General features: G+C 40.2%; 1 protein-coding gene across 1 annotated transcript in view; it reads left to right on the top strand.

Moving 5' to 3' along the window:
- Nucleotides 1–7043: 7043 nt before the first annotated feature.
- The window catches only part of tdgf1 (teratocarcinoma-derived growth factor 1), a gene marked incomplete at both ends in the record, with an annotated part of 34308 nt that continues 25047 nt past the window's right edge, over nt 7044–16304 (top strand). Inside the window, 4 exons of the mRNA XM_083982948.1 lie at nt 7044–7248; nt 9326–9440; nt 10455–10564; nt 12232–12269. Coding sequence (XP_083839074.1) covers nt 7044–7248; nt 9326–9440; nt 10455–10564; nt 12232–12269 — 468 coding nt within the window. The remainder of the gene's footprint in view (nt 7249–9325; nt 9441–10454; nt 10565–12231; nt 12270–16304) is intronic.

Genomic DNA, 16304 nt, shown 5'->3' with positions numbered 1-16304 from the left:
GTGTAAAAGCTTTCTACTCTGAACAAACCAGAGGAGGCAGGTTGCTGAATATATCCTGCTGCCTTCACATGCTGCAGGGATTTAATGACCTGGAGAACTGAAGGAGAAGCAGAGAGACAGAAAATCACTTCCCTGCTATAACCCCATTAAATATAGATTATTTTTAATGCTAAAGTTTAACAGACACATCTACTGGTTGACTTGGTTATTTCTCTAGCAAGTCCATTTCCTTTCGACTTAAAATTCCTTTCTGTTGAGTTTGCTCTGTCGTTTGTCTTCTGTCTGTTTGTTTATTGGTTAGTGTATTGTCGGTTTATAGCATTGTATATGCCTGTTCCCACAAATAAAATAAAAAAACATTAAAAAAAAAAAAAAAAAGTTCCTTTGAGATACTATGACCTGGACAAATGAGAATATGCACAGGCTCTACTGGTTGAAGAGTGTTCTGTTAAAATGGACTGAAGCACTGGCAACTAGTCACTAGAGGGCGCTAGGGCACCACCTCACCTCTCACCACATCCCACAACTTCAGTGAGGACTAATCACTTTGACATAATATACTGTTTTTAATCAACAGCCAAAAGATTAATAATGTGTAACCTGCAATAAAATCTATGTTTAAAAAATATATGTAAGTAACAAATTTCCACTCCGGTGCATTTTCTTTGTCCATTGGCTGTTGTTCTAAGTTGTGCATGCACAATTCACTTCTCTCAATACAAGAGATAGGTGCTTGGTGGGACCCTCAGCCTACTTGTTACTGAACACATCACTGTAACTGGGATGTTACAGAGACCCAGCATGCACCTGGATGTTTGGAGCTGGAGCTGATACTGCAGCAGTGCTGACTGTTCCTATTCACAATCAGTACGTTTACATGACACTTGAAAAAAACGAATTATTGCCTTAATCCGACTATAACTGGACAACTGAAGTGCATGTAAACACCTTAGTCCGACTGAAATCGGAGTTGAGAACTCCGATTAAGACACCCAGATAATGCGATTGGAATTCGATTTTCTCCGTCATGTAAACACCTTAATCGGAGTATAACTGGACAATGCATGTGCGCTGCTCCACAACAGTAGAGACGGCACCAAGTGGAGCAGAGAAGCCGCCTGAACCCGGCAAAGTAAAGAAAAAAACCCAACAACAGCGCTGATTCAATGCATTTCACACAGCGCGACGCGACCAGCAAGAGTGTTTTATTAAAAAAAAAAAAAAAAAAGAGAGAGAGAGAGAGGAAAAAGGAAGCCCGTCACCTATTCTCCGCGCAGCCAGCCCAGACTGGTGCGTCTGGTCGGGAACTGCAGTTGAGAATTTATTATTAAGCTACTAAGTTGTTTATATCCAGTTTTTTATGAGGTGACAGAAAAGTCAACAGGACAGGGGGGCGTATTAACCCGCTGAAGCAACGGGTGACGCCGCATGAGGGGGCGGACCCCGTCAGTTATTCGGTTTTCTCAGTTGCATGTATATTGAGACAAGGACAGAAGTCCGACTTGACGCCAAAATCGAATTTTGAGCATAACTCGATTACTGTAAGCTCTGCATGTAAACGTATTGAGTGATAACAACATCTCAGCCTTAGCAGGTTTTTTGACCTATGGAACAGGGGCTATAGACAATATACACAATACTAACTGGTAGGACTTGATGTCCTTTACTTATTATATGAATTTCTTCTTATTATTATTATATTTTGAGTGGGTGGAGATAAATTCATTCAGAAAGTGGTCGTGCACTGCAAAAACTCGAAATCTTTCCAAGAATTTTTGTCCTTTTTCTTGTTAAAATGTCCCATTTCTAGTCAAAACTAATCTCTTTCCACTTAAAATAAGACTCATCACCTCAAAATTGACTTGTTTTTAGATAATTTTCACTTGTTTCAAACAAATTTTCACTTGAAATAAGTAGAAAAATCTGCCAGTGAAAGCAAGTTTTTTGTGCTTGTATAAGAAAGAAAAACTTACTCCACTCTCAGATTTTTCTACTTATTTCAAGTGAAAATATGATTGAAAGAAGTAAAAACAAGCGACTTTTTATGTGATGTTTCTTATTTTAAGTAGAATGAGATTTGTTTTGACTAGAAATAAGACAAATATTCTTGGTAAGATATTTGAGTTTTTGCAGTGTGGCATCCCCAGGCTCTCCAGTGTGTACGACACCTGTGGTGAGCAGGAAGTCACACAGACCTGGTTCAGCTCAGTCAGCAGGAATGAGCCAAAAAGCTTCATGAAACAATACTAACAACATGTATGTGAACTTCTGACTCAAAGAGAATGGACCAACAAACTGGACTGATCATTTCTGTCCTTTATTCTGACACATTTCACACGTCTACTGACTGATCAGTGACAGGGAATGTCCACTATGGGCTTAAAAGTCTGGAGGAAATGGTGTCTGTGTGTTCTCTGAGACTGTTTGCTTGCAACTCGGTTTCATCTCTGATCTAAATGTTTTCTAGAAAGAGCCTTCAGGTGAGCTTTGTGCTGCAGGAGCCATGAGACCATTACAAGCGCCAGTAGATACTTTACTCTGGGTTTCTTCATGATCAGGTTCTGCCTCCCTTCATCTCTCTTCACTTCCCCTCCACGTTGTTGCAGCAGTCTCTGAGCTTTCACTTGCAGATTTCCTGTGGTGCTCAGATCAGACCCCCCCACCCCACCCCACCCCTCCTGCTGTTTATTAGCATGAGACCAGACTGTATTGTGATGCTGCACAGATTACAAAATACCCATTTCCACTCTGATTGTTCCACTGTGGTCAAAGCAGAGACACATTAGAATAGAGCTGGCTTTGGAGGGGGGAGGGGGCTAGTCCTGGGTTACCCCACAGCTGAGTAAGAATTTACACTTATACCAACATAGGAATGCACAGATTTAAAAGCTGAATGAAAAGTTCATTTTTGTGTTTCCTGTCACACAGCTGCAGATATACTGGAATATAAAATATATATAATTGTATTTTGAAAAACACACCCAAACTCTGACCCAAATTAGGCCCCAAACAGACCCCCCCCCCCCAAAAAAAAGGATACATGCCATGTCTTACTTTTGGATTATTCTCTGTATATTGTTTATTTATTTAGTTATTGTTATTTATTTATTTTTAAAGAGGGGAAAAAGGTGACACCTATTAAATAAACTGAAAACTGAGGAAATCTTGTTCAATGAACTGGGTCATATAAAATGTAGCATGTACGTACGATGTGCTCTGATAGTTTATTAAGAAATCTCAACTGTTATTTGGACTTTTGAAATCTTTGACTAAAGGAAATAAACGCATTTACATTCAACATAACCACAAGTACAAAGTTTTCTCCAAGACAAACTCAACAATGAAATTTCATACCTATGTGGAATAAATATAAACTAAAGTTATTTATTGAAAGAACATTTATTAGTCAAACAGCTTTCTATCTAGCTGAAGCTATTTGGTACAATCAATTAGTGTTTGTCTGATTTACTTGAATTATCTTAATCTCCTTGTGAATTGGGTACTGTTTCTGTAAGTTAATGTAATTATGAGGAACGTATGTTTTTGAACATCTGATTATTTCACAACTATGGTGATAGCTACACTGTGGAAATGAATACGGTCCAGTAATATGTATATGTTGTTTGTATTGTTTGTATTTTTTATGTTTTGTTGTTTTGTCTTGTAGATCGTTGTGAGTTGCTGTGGTTATGGATGTTGTTATTGTGTTTATGGTGTGATGTGTTTCTGTATTTATCTACTGCAATGGATAGTTCATCTGTGAAGGTAGACTCCAGGAAGAATAGCGATGGCCTTTGCCAAAGCTAATGGAGATCTACATAAATAAATGAAATGAAATCTTTCAACATAAAGTCTGATGGAGAAGTGCCAATGTCAGCCAATAAAAAATCAACAGAGTTTTGAACTGTATGTCAACAACAGCTCTGCCGACATAGAAGTGTTTTTTTTTCTTTGTATTTTTCTGTATTTGTATTGTATTTCATACAGGACCATAGGTAGGAGGAAGTAGGGGGGAAGGGAAGGAGGGTGATACGTAGCCTACTGGTTGTTTACTGGGAAACTCACCTCAGAGTATGTTTCCTTCACAGAAGGAGGAATATGTTTCCCTAAAGGTGGATTACCTCCAGCTGCAGGTTCATTAGCATGTAAAGGCAGCTCTGGATGGGTGAAGGAGGTTAACATGCATGTGTATGAGGGGGGGTCGGTGAAAGAGGCAGGGGGAGGGGGTTGGAGGTGAGAAAAAAAGGAGAAAACTCTTTTGAGTTGGCTTCTTCTGCCAATGAAACCACTCCCTCTTCACTCCACATGTCTTTATGTCTTTACTTCTCAAGGGGGAGAAAATGAAATGAAAAAAATGTCTCTGTGAAGTTTATGTTCTGGAAAATAATTGTTATCAAAATACATTTTTGTTGTACTTTCCTCCTTTTCATTTACAAAAAGTGCAAAATCCGGTTGTATTTAAAGGGATAGTTCACCCAAAATTGAAATTTCACTCATCATCTCCTCCCCCTCATGTGGACTAAGGGCTGGGAGAAGTTTCAGAGTCCTCCGTGGCTTCTCTGAGTTACAGGGGGTCTCGGCGTAGCAGTGCATGTCCATATAACGGTTGCAAATGGATACCAACTGTCTTCGTAACAAAAATACACACCAAAAAACATCCAAATACCTCCATGCTGCTCGTATGTAATGTTCGTCTTGTATTGAAGCCCCGAAATGCGAAATTGTGCCGAATTTTTTTTTAAATAAGTCTATATTTCAAGCTTGTTTTGTAGCGGAAGCTTCTCGAAGCTCGTCTTCCCGGTTCGTCAAATTTGGACGAACTGGGAAGAGGACGGACCCTGGTTCATCCAAATTTGATGAACCGGGAAGAGGAGCTTCCGCTACAAACAAGTTTGAAAAATAGACTTATTTAATTTTTTTCGCATTTCGGGGCTTCAATACAAGACGGACGAGCAGCATGGAGGTATTTGGATGTTTTTTGGTGTGTCTTTTTGTTATGAAGTCAGTTGGTATCCATTTGCAACCGTTATATTGACATGCACTGCTATGCCGAGACCCCCTGTAACTCAGAGAAGCCACGGAGGACTCTGAAACTTCTCCCAGCCCTTAGTTGACATGAGGGTGAGTAGATGAGTGAAATTTCAATTTTGGGTAAACTATCCCTTTAAATACAACCGGATTTAGCACTCTCTGTAAATGAAAAGGAGGAAAGTACAACAAAAATGTATTTTAATAACAATTATTTTCCAGAACTTAAACTTCACAGAGACATTTTTGTCATTTCATTTTCTCCCTCTTGAGAAGTAAAGACAGAAGTGAAGAGGGAGTGGTTTCAATTTTGGGTGAACTATCCCTTTAATTAGTTTCCATCCGGAGATTTATAGAAACCGATTGAAACAACAGCGCTATCGCGGTGGGCGGGGCTACAGAAAGCCCCTCCTCCTGCACGAGACTCACCTGGGAGAGAGAGAAACGACTCGACTGTGGCAGTGGAGACAGACAGCCTGAGGAGGACAGGACAGACGCTGTCCCTGTAACTAACTACTGAAGTTTTTCAACTTTGCGGAAGGGAAATAACTGAATTGACGGACACCTGAGTGAAGTGAATCTTTTTCTGGATTATTTTATCCGCTTTTTTTTTTTTTTTTTTTTTAATTTTTTTTAATCTTTCCTACTCCCTCCAAGTGATTTTGCTGAAGTTTATTCCCACTGGTTGTATAGAGAGAGCTCCGCTGTGTGTTGTGTCTCTTTCCAGTCTCTGGTAAAATGAGTGTGATGCAGCTGTTCAGGTGAGTCCACAGAAACAATAACCCGCCACTCACACGATGTGTTTCTGACCTGAAATTGAGCTAAATGACTGATTTGTTCGTTTTTTTTAAAGTTCCGTTTTGTGTTTTTGCAGGAGTTTGCTCTGGGCAGTGATGTGTCAGTACTGTGCTGCTGCTGTGGCGTTCTCAGGTCAGTGCGTGTTTCTCAATGCTGTTATTATGACAGGAATGGAAGAAAATGAATAGCTATTAAGGGTCAGGGTAACAGGCTGTGGATCAGCTTCTGTTGTGATGTTGCCTTGGCTGAGTTTGAGATCACGACCCCCCCCCCCAGACTCTAAATGCTGAAATCTCCAAAAACCTAATTGAAAAAGACAGTGGTTGTATTTTATTTTCATATTTTTTCTCTCAAGGACAGTTTTTAATTTCCTACTTTCATATATGAGTAATGGAACTAAATTATCAAATCAAATTATCTGAACAGTGTATTTTTTTAAAAATATTTTATTTTCACTTTTTATTTTATTTTATTTTTTACAAAAAATAGAAGGAAGAAAAACAACAACACAAAAACCTACATACAAAATAGGCATACACCACCTGACATTGTTAAATGAAATAAAAAGAAAAGTAAAGACAAAGGCTATATGAGGATATACAGTATACTATAAGCAAAGTAGTCCTGAACAGTGTATTTTAAGATGTAGCTATATTCTGCTGACCACAGAGAACAGAGTGTGCAGTCACAACATAATGCAGTTAAAGGGATAGTTCAACATTTTTGGCAAATTCGCCTATTGTCATAATCCCTATAGTCATAAAGGTAGGTTGTCCTTGCAGATTCTCATCTGTCCAAGTCAAAGGCATCTCTAGGCAATTGAATCAGGTCAACTGGACTTAGTTTTGTCTTTGAAGACATTTTGCACCTCACAACTTGTCCATGAGAGTGTTGTGGAGTTGTTGGATTGTGTATTTGATTAGTTTGATGAGGGACAGGGAACCTGTACCATTCATCTCCATTGTGTTCACTGAGCATCTCGTATCTCTGCCCCTCGGTTCTCAACATGCACCGATAATTAAAGGTAATGAACCTACTGCTATGACTATAGGGATTATGGCAATAGGGGAATTTGCCAAAATGTTGAACTATTCCTTTAAAGGTCAGGAAAATGTGTAATTAAAAACTAAAGTGTTCATTCTGATGGACAGCACAGCTTCATGAACTGATAGGATGATGTTTCATATGCTTCATGCAGAGTTTGGTACAATACTGACATGCGTTTTGCAATTCCAGGCTGTGAGGGAGAGGAGTGCAGCGGAGGCCAGCCTTCATCTGCTCCCGTTCCGTCTGTAGCGGTGAAGTCCCAGCAGCACTCCCAGGACTTCCTGGGTCAGTTTTCCCAGGTGGGCTCACCGAACGGCGGCGACCGCAAGCACCGCGACGCCAGCGCCGTCCTGCCCTTCATCGGCCTCACAGGCAGTAAGTTCACACTTTCACTCTCACCCAGAGCACCGCGGTGCGTCAGGGATTTCTTTATGTGACTGAGACAATTCCAGTCTATGTCTTTGGCATAAGAGCATATAAAAGAAAAAAAAAAAACGTGCAAAAAAAAAAATCACAATTGTTACAAATGTTCCTATGAGACTGATGGGTAGGGCACAGTAGAGATCAGTATGTGCCCCACACCCCTCCCCCATGTATAGCAGCTGCCAGGAAACAGTTTTGACTGTGACTTAAAACATTTCACTACACCGGCAGATTCTTTGTCTCATTGACATCATCACGTCTAGACAATATTATGTAGTTAAATTGATAAATAATCCACACAAAATTGCAAAACAAAATGGTTTGGATTAAATAATTATATATCAAAATTCAAAAAAAGTCAGATTTTAAGGACTAAATATCAGAGAGGGGTTTTGTGTTGAACCACTGGAGTGAGAGGTTTTAACATGGAGTCTCTGGATGTTTCAGGCCATCGTCACTTTAGTTTTAGTGTTGTTTCGCTATTTTCAGATGTTTGTTGTCGCTCTCAGTGTTTGTCTGCTGATGTGAAGCAGAGGCCGGCTCCGGTGAGCGGCCAGATGGAGAGTCTGGTTTATCTCACAGAGACAGATGCAGAGAGACACACACACACACACAGAGAGAGGCTCAGTCTGCAGCTTTCACATCCTCCCACGGACTAACAGACTAATATCAACCAGGATTTTCATCTTGTGAAATGAATGAGATGAGATGTTGTGTTCTAGGCTTATTAGGCTCAACAGGAGGAGAAGGAAAACTTAAAAACTTACACTACAGTAACTGTAACTCTGTTTCTGAAGCTGAAATTGACTCGTGTGTGTGATTCACATTCAGATTCACATTCTTTTGGCAGTGTGTCCTGACCACACTGAATAATCCAATCCATTTTATCAAGGTTTCCAAAGTGCTGTACAGTTTAATAAACACTATAAAAAACATAAGATAAAAATACTAAGATAAAAACACAATAAAACATAATACATATATAGACTGTCTACCCCAGATGAAATATAAAATGCACATGAAATCAACAACCTGTGTGGTGTGAAAAGCCAAAGAAAAGAGGTGGGTTTTAAGAAGAGTTTTAAAATTAGACAGTGAGGAGGCATGTCTGTGCAGCAACAGTTCTGGAGCTGCAACAGAAAACGCTCGGCCCCCTCTGAGCTTCAGCCAAGTGTTGCGGTGCAGAAGCTCAGAGAGGTACGATGGGGCAGGACCATTTGGAGATTTAAAAGCAAATAAAAGAATTTTGAAATGAATTAAAAAATGGACGGGAAGCTAAAATCGGTGAAATGTGTTCGAACCAGAACCAATTACTCTGCTGACATCCTGTGCTACGGTCTTTTTTTTTTTTTTTTTTAGCCATGCCGCAATACCATAATGAACAGACAATATTTTACAGTTTCAAATGGATGAGATTTTATTTCAATGTAATCCCATTAATTCACTCTCTGGTTTTCCTACATACAAGCACGTTGGCAACACACCAGCTCATTAATCAGATCGACTGAGAATGACACAAAACAGTTCTTCATAAATCCCAGTTATTGCTTTTTGCTTTTATAACTTTTATTTCAGATTGTTAAAATGTGTGGGCAGAGCAGTGATTGGCTCAGCCTCTCTGTCTCATACACACAAGTGCAGTAATTGATGAAAGACCTGTCCCTCACAGTCTTGTTTAAAACAAAAATGGACACATACAGATTACATTAGCTTATTGAACGATGTATTTTAATACCAGGTGTCTGAGATTTCCCCTCATCTGATCACTCACCACCTGCTGTCTGGAACCCCCCCCCCCCCCCCCCCCCCAATGAGAAACCTTCACAGACACCTTTGAGCTTCCTTTAGGCAGTCTGGGATCTAATCTTTCAAATAAATTGAATTTAACTGATGCAAAAGGCAGAATATGAAGCTGTTGGAGAGTAGAGGTTTACGCCTCAGGCTGGTGGATCTAAAGCAAACAGATGTGGCCAGATGTTTCCAGGTGTTGAGTGCTGCTCTAATGTCAATCTCCTTTTTTTTTCCACAGGTGCTGAGCAGAGTCGTAGCTGCTGTAAGAACGGAGGGACGTGTATCCTGGGCAGCTTCTGCGCCTGTCCTCCCTTCTTCACTGGCAGGAGCTGCGAGTACGACCAGCGCATCAGGTTAGTGATGAGAGAGTGATGCAGCAACATGTTGCTGCTCTCCGGGTGGTGAATACATCCTGAAAGCACAGGTTTCATTTAATTTGTTAATTTACCTTGAAGGGATAGTTCAACATTTTGGCAAATTTGCATAATCCCTATAGTTTTAGGAGTAGGTTCATTACCTTTAATTGTCAATTGCAAGCTGTTTTGAGATCAGCGGGGCAGAGACGCGAGCTGCATGGTATTTCCAAGTTTCTCTCATCAAACTAAATACACAATCCAACAACTCCAAAACACTCCGGTGGACAAGTTGTGACCTGCACATTCACCACGCTATGAGATAATAACGTAGAATTATGTAACATTGCGACACATGAAGCAAATACTCCTTCCTTTTGAAATCACTCCACCCAACAGCCGTATCTGAAATGTAGTTCCGGCTACGCATTTGCCTTGAAAACTAATTAGTCTCGTAACATTCCTTTATTATCTCATGGTATGGTGAATGTGCAGGTCACAACTTGTCCACCAGAGTGTTTTGGAGTTGTTGGATTGTGTATTTAGTCTGATGAGGGAAACATAGAAATACCATGAGCCTCCATTGCGTTAGCTGAGCAGCTCGCGTCTCTGCCCTGCTGATCTCAAAACAGCTTGCACCGACAATTAAAGTTAATGAACCTACTCCTAAAACTATAGGGATTATGGCAATGGGCCAATTTGCCAAATTGTTGAAATATCCCTTTAACTCTAGAATCGTGATGAATAGTAATGAATACCAAAACTTGAAAAGATACAGGCTTAGAAAACAGATCTAAACTAAATGACATGAGCAAAAGCATGATGGGAACACAATGTCCCTTCAACAGCTTTGATCTGTAGTGTAATGTTATGACAGCGCCTCCATCCACCAAGAATCTGGAGTTGTGTTTTTAGGAAGGAGTGGGTTCTAGTCTGAGTAGCAGCAGGGACAGAGGGGAGGAAAGTTTTCTTTGATTGGGTTTGTGATGTGTATCGTCTCCTTCTCTTGTGCAGGAGCTGTGGTGTGATCCGTCACGGTGAGTGGGTTCGGAAAGGATGCTCCTACTGTCGATGTGGTTACGGCGTCCTGCACTGCTTCCCCCATGTCTTCCACAAAGACTGTGGTAAGAAACACTCACTCACACACACACACACACACACACACACACACACACACACACACACACACACACACACACACACACACACACACACACACACACACACACACACACACACACACACACACACACACACACATCAGACACACCTGGCCTGATCCTGGCTGATTCTCTGAAACTTGCTGCAGAGAGATGATTCATCACAGTCAATGAGAGGGGTCTTATAGATTCTAGTAGGTAATAGATTTGTGAGCAGGGTCCTTCAGGTATTTCTATGGAAGGTTATATTTCTCCATCCGTCCATTCACCAGCTCAAGTGATTCTCTTTTTTTCTGTGAACAAAAAGCAGCTTTCCCCCCCCCCCCAATCAATGCTGTGAACCTACCTGACTGTGACTGTGACTGTGTAGTTTCATCCTTGGAACAAAAAAAATCCACCCAGGTTTTCACTCCCACTGTGTGTGAAGGCAGCTCTGAACGACCACCCCGCCCACCTATTCATTTGCAATTCAAGAATTTTATCCTCAAAATGCCAAAGTGTTAGAACCATTAACTACACAAACAGCCCACAACAAAGACACAGAGCAGAGTACCTTCACTTTGAACCATTCAAATGCAAAGATACATTTTCTCTCTATTTCAGACCTCAGTCCACACTCATTTTAAATTTTTCTTATCCACAAGTTAGACTTTACACAAACTGTTGCACTAATTGGTTGTATGTAATAATAATGATAATGATGAAGAGCTTTGTACAGAACTGTCCATTATTAAAGGGATAGTTAAACATTTTGGCAAATTGGCCCATTGCCATAATCCCTATAGTCATAGCAGTAGGTTCATTACCTTTAATTGTCGGTGCAAGCTGTTTTTAGAACGGCGGAGCAGAGCCGCGAGCTGCTCAGAGCTACGCTATGGTGCTAATGGGATTTCTTGGTTTCCCTCATCAAACTCATCAAATACACAATCCAACAACTCTTAAACGCTCTGGTGGACAAGTTGTGACCTGCACATTCACCACGCTATGAGATAATAACACAACGTCACCAGACAGAGTTGTTTTAGAGGTAAATTCGTGCAAAACAGCTGATACGCGTTGCCTTCAGGGACAGTTTTTCAGCAAGCAGTCTCTGCATTTCCCTCTAAAACAACTCTGTCTGGTAACGTTGTGTTATTATCTCATAGCGTGGTGAATGTGCAGGTCACAACTTGTCCAGCAGAGAGTTTTGGAGTTGTTGGATTGTGTATTTGATGATGATGATGATAGAAAAATAGCTTGCACCGACAAATAAAGTAACAAACCTACTGCTATGACTATAGGGATTATGGCAATGGGCCAATTTGCCAAAATGTTGAACTATCCCTTAAAGTAGCAGAAATCTGTCAATGGGAATGGGATTTTTAGTAATAGTAGACACACACAAGATATTTCACAATAATATTTATTGAAGAACCTTACAAACAGTCGAATCATGCAGACTGATACGTACACGATTAATAATGTGAAGCACATAAACACACAGAAATATAATAATAGCAAACACAGACACTCAATTCACAAAATATCAGTAAGTAAGTGCCAGATAAGTTCTGTTCAGTCTTGATTAATAATTCACTGGAGACATTTGAAATCCAGATCCTCACCATACTTGATGTGTTTGTGTTTTCCAGATGAGCTGGAAGAGGTGCACTGGTACCACTCATCAGCTGTAAGGACCAATCAGAACAAGGGCTTCTGGCTCATAACGCTGCTTCCCCTCCTCCTCCTCCTCCTCCTCCTCCTGTGACGGACAGAAAAACAGCACACCGGACATCAAGATTTATTTTTGTATGAACTGTGATCCGAACTGCGAGATTTCTCAAGATGGTTTGTTGGATTAGTTGACAATGGCCTTTCTGGACTCTAAACTCAGCTCCATAACTGCACCACAGTTCAGACTCCAAAAGCTTTAACAAAATGTGTGGAATTTTTTTAGTGTCCAGTATAAAAAAATACCGGTAGATGCAATCACAATTTAAATTGTAAAACTCATCGTCCCTGAAAATGTCTCCTTCCAGTGGAAGGTCATCTGTGTGTGTGTTTGTGTGTGTGATGTCTTGAAGAACACAAAGTGTGAAGGAAGTTGTACATAAGATTTTTATGAAAGATGTTTTTTTTTTTGTAATTTTAGGATCTGTAACTCAATCAGCTGCTTTTTTTCTTTGTTAAAGAAGATGCACATTCTTTGCGTCTTTGTCTGTTTGCACAAACTGAGCTGATGTCAAATATAAACGTGTATGCAAATGTGATAAAGATTTATTGTTCCGTTACATGAGTTTTGTGTTTGAGTCGTTTCTGACAATATGACCTAAAGGATTTCATGGAAGTATGAAATATATGAACGTTATCATCCCTCATTAGAAACCAGTGTTTCCCAGGGAACTCCTCTCAGTCTTTAAATTGTCTCTGTTATCTGTAGGTATTTCAGAGAGAGCTGTTTTCTCTGTCCCTTATCTCTGCAGTTTATTGACGAGGTTTGGATTCATTATCAGCTCCTCTCTTATCTTAAACAAACCCCGTAGCTGTTGTTCTGTAGTCTGTCAGCCTGCCAGTTGATACAGGTCAGGTTGAAGAAAATACAGTCATGTTTAAATAAACAGGGTTCATTTGGATTTGTTAGAACTTTTCATCTCTTGTTTGCACATTTTGACTTTTCATTTTGCCTGTGCTGATGAGTCCTGGGACATGGGGCAAACTGCTCATGCTGCATGTTCGGGTGGCTGAATGGTTGGAGCAGGTCCCATACGGGCATTGTCAGCCCCTGAGCAGCTACTCTGAGACCTATATTTAGTGTGTGTCACTCTCCCTGCTGTCCTATCCCTCTACCCTGTCCGGTCCAATCAAGGCAGAAATGCTAAAAAAAAAAACTTGAAATGTAGTTAACTGGTTAGTTTAGATTCAGGAGCACTTTGTAACCTTCCCTCTCTGTTCAGCCAGTCCATGTTTCATTCCAGGTGTTGCTCACCCTGAGGTTTTTGTATTGTATTGTATTTTATTTTATTAGCACATAAAATATATATAAAACAGCATATTAAAAAGTGGAACAACAACAACAAAAAGACATACAAAGTATATAGTAGATAAAGCAAATGTGCCGGAGAAACCAAAAAAACCCCTAAGGGCTTGTCAAGTGGTCCTCCAAAAGACAAACATTCAACATACATTTAATTTACAGAATGAAAAAAACAACATAAAACAATTAAAAAGAGAGAAAAAGAGAGAAAATCAATATTGTGTGAAAATTCAAGATAAGCATTCAACATAAATTTATAAAGATAAACATTCAACATAAATTCAGTTTACAGTCATGTGAAGAACAACATAAAACAATTAGGTGTCTCCTGTTTTTTCTTGGGAGTTTTTCCTCAGTGGATGTGAGGGTCTAGGGACAGAGGATGTTGTTATGATGCCGTGTAACGCCCTTTGAGACAAACTGTGAAAATGGACTCTAACCTACAAATAAACTTGCCTTGCCAGTGCAGACATCGTCCTTCCTTCACCTTCACCCCTCTGTGTAATATCCATTCATCCCTCCCTATACTTACATTCCATCCATTAAAATGTTTAATTGATCAGTGTCTGGTGTGGTCCGTGCTGGTGAAAGAACAGCTCATGAAACAAAGCAGCTGATGATCACACTGTGGAAGTTTAACTGTGCTCGCCCATAGCCTGTACACTACAGATGTTGTGTATTAGCACATGTGGCCGCTAGGTGGCGCCTTGGAGTTATGTTAGAAGGTTCTAATAAGCCCTTTGAGGTTTCACCTCTTCCAGCACTGTAAATGATCCTTTTACTACCTTTACATATTAACTGTGCAAATAAAGGGTGTTGACGGCAGTAGAAGAGTGTGGATATGAAGAATGAGTAAAGAGAAAGAAAGAAGTCATGAAAACTTACCTGAAGTCTCCAGAATCTTGCATTGGGAATGTAAAAACCTTCTATCCGACATTGTTAAACATTGTAAACATATTACAAGCCAAAATGGTTGGGAATCACTCTATAACAATGTGTTATCCCTCTGTTTTTAAAGGGATATTTCAACATTTTGGCAAATTCACCTATTGCCATACTTCCTATAGTTTTAGGAGTAGGTTTGTTACCTTTAATTGACGGTGCAAGCTGTTTTTAGATTGGCGGGGCAGAGATGCGAGCTGCTCAGCTAACGCCTCAGAGGCTCATGGTATTTCTGGGCTTCCCCTCAAAACTCATCAAATAAACATTACAACAACTCCAAAATGCTCTGGTGGACAAGTTGTGACCTGCACATTCACCACGCTATGAGATAATAATGAAACGTTGCGAGACAGAGTTGTTTTCGAGGTAAATGCAAAGTCCCCGATGCGCGTTTCCGTCTGTGGTGAATAAAATTAATTACAATACTAGTACTGTAAACTAAATTGTAGTAATGGTGCATGAAATTACGGTAATGGCACTGTAAACTAAATTACAGTAATGGTACTGCAAGTGATAGTAATGGTACTGCAAATAAAATTACAGTTAAAAATACAGTAAATTAAATTACAGTACTAGCACTGTAAACTAAATTACAGTAAAAATACAGTAAATTAAATTACTAGTACTAATCACAGTAGCCAATTAAACTAACTAGCCAATCACAGCAACTGGTGAATCACAGTAAGTAGCTAACCACAGTAGCCCATCACAGTAACTAGCCAATTACAGTAGCCAATAACAGTAACCAATCACAGTAGCCAATCACAGCAGCCAATTAAACTAACTAGCCAATCACAGTAAGTCGCTAACCACAGTAGCCCATCATAGCAACTAGCCAATCATAGTAGCTAATCACAGTAACTAGCCAATCATAGTAGCTAATCACAGTAGCCAATCACAGTAACTAGCCAATCATTGTAGCTAATCACAGTAGCCAATCACAGTAACTAGCCAATTACAGTACCCAATAACAGTAACCAATCACAGTAACCAATTACAGTAACTAGCCAACCACAGTAGCCAATCACAGGAGTCATCCCTATGTTCCTCCAGTATGACCGGGGAACATAGGATCCTTTTGGAGAAAAATGGGGAACATATAGGACCGTTTTTCAAAAACATAGGTCTGCTCCCATTTAGGGTAAAGCCACACACAAGAGGGGAAAGAGAAATGGAGAGAAGTGGAACTTAGTGAAGACTTTTCTTCGTTCAATCGTGCATTAATCAGGCTGTAATCTCTCCTTTGATGTCATTATCCACCGGCTAATAACTTGTGTAATTCTGATTGGACAGATAACTTCCTCTGGTTAAAACCTCTAAACGGTTCCCGCTGTTCTGTCTTTCAGCCGCTGAAAAAATGATTAAAACCTGTCGGCCCAGCGTCGTGGTGTCTGCTGGTTCCTGAGTCTTCGGCCGGTTGCTTCTCCTGAAGACGTTAAAGGGATTGGAGGAGATTAACAGAGCTGCAGGTGGAGATGGAGGAGCTTCAGGAGACCGCACAGAGGAGCAGCAGGAGACTGGAGCAGATCTAACAGGATTAATCAGGAATGTGAAATGATTAAATCCTACATTTCCTTTCCCACTGTGACTTTAGTGATATCTCCGTTCTCACGCACTATTTTGCTCGCCACTGACTATAGAAAAATGGAGGACGCAGACATGGAGACGACTGCGCATTGTGTGCAGCTCAGAATGAGAAAAGAAAAGACAAAAGAGAAAAGAAAATACGCTTTAGTTCCAGTATTGAGA

The sequence above is a fragment of the Trachurus trachurus genome, assembly GCF_905171665.1.
Source record: "Trachurus trachurus genome assembly, chromosome: 12".
In the NCBI taxonomy this organism is placed as follows: domain Eukaryota; kingdom Metazoa; phylum Chordata; class Actinopteri; order Carangiformes; family Carangidae; genus Trachurus; species Trachurus trachurus.
This window is presented reverse-complemented; position numbering and strand designations above follow the sequence as displayed.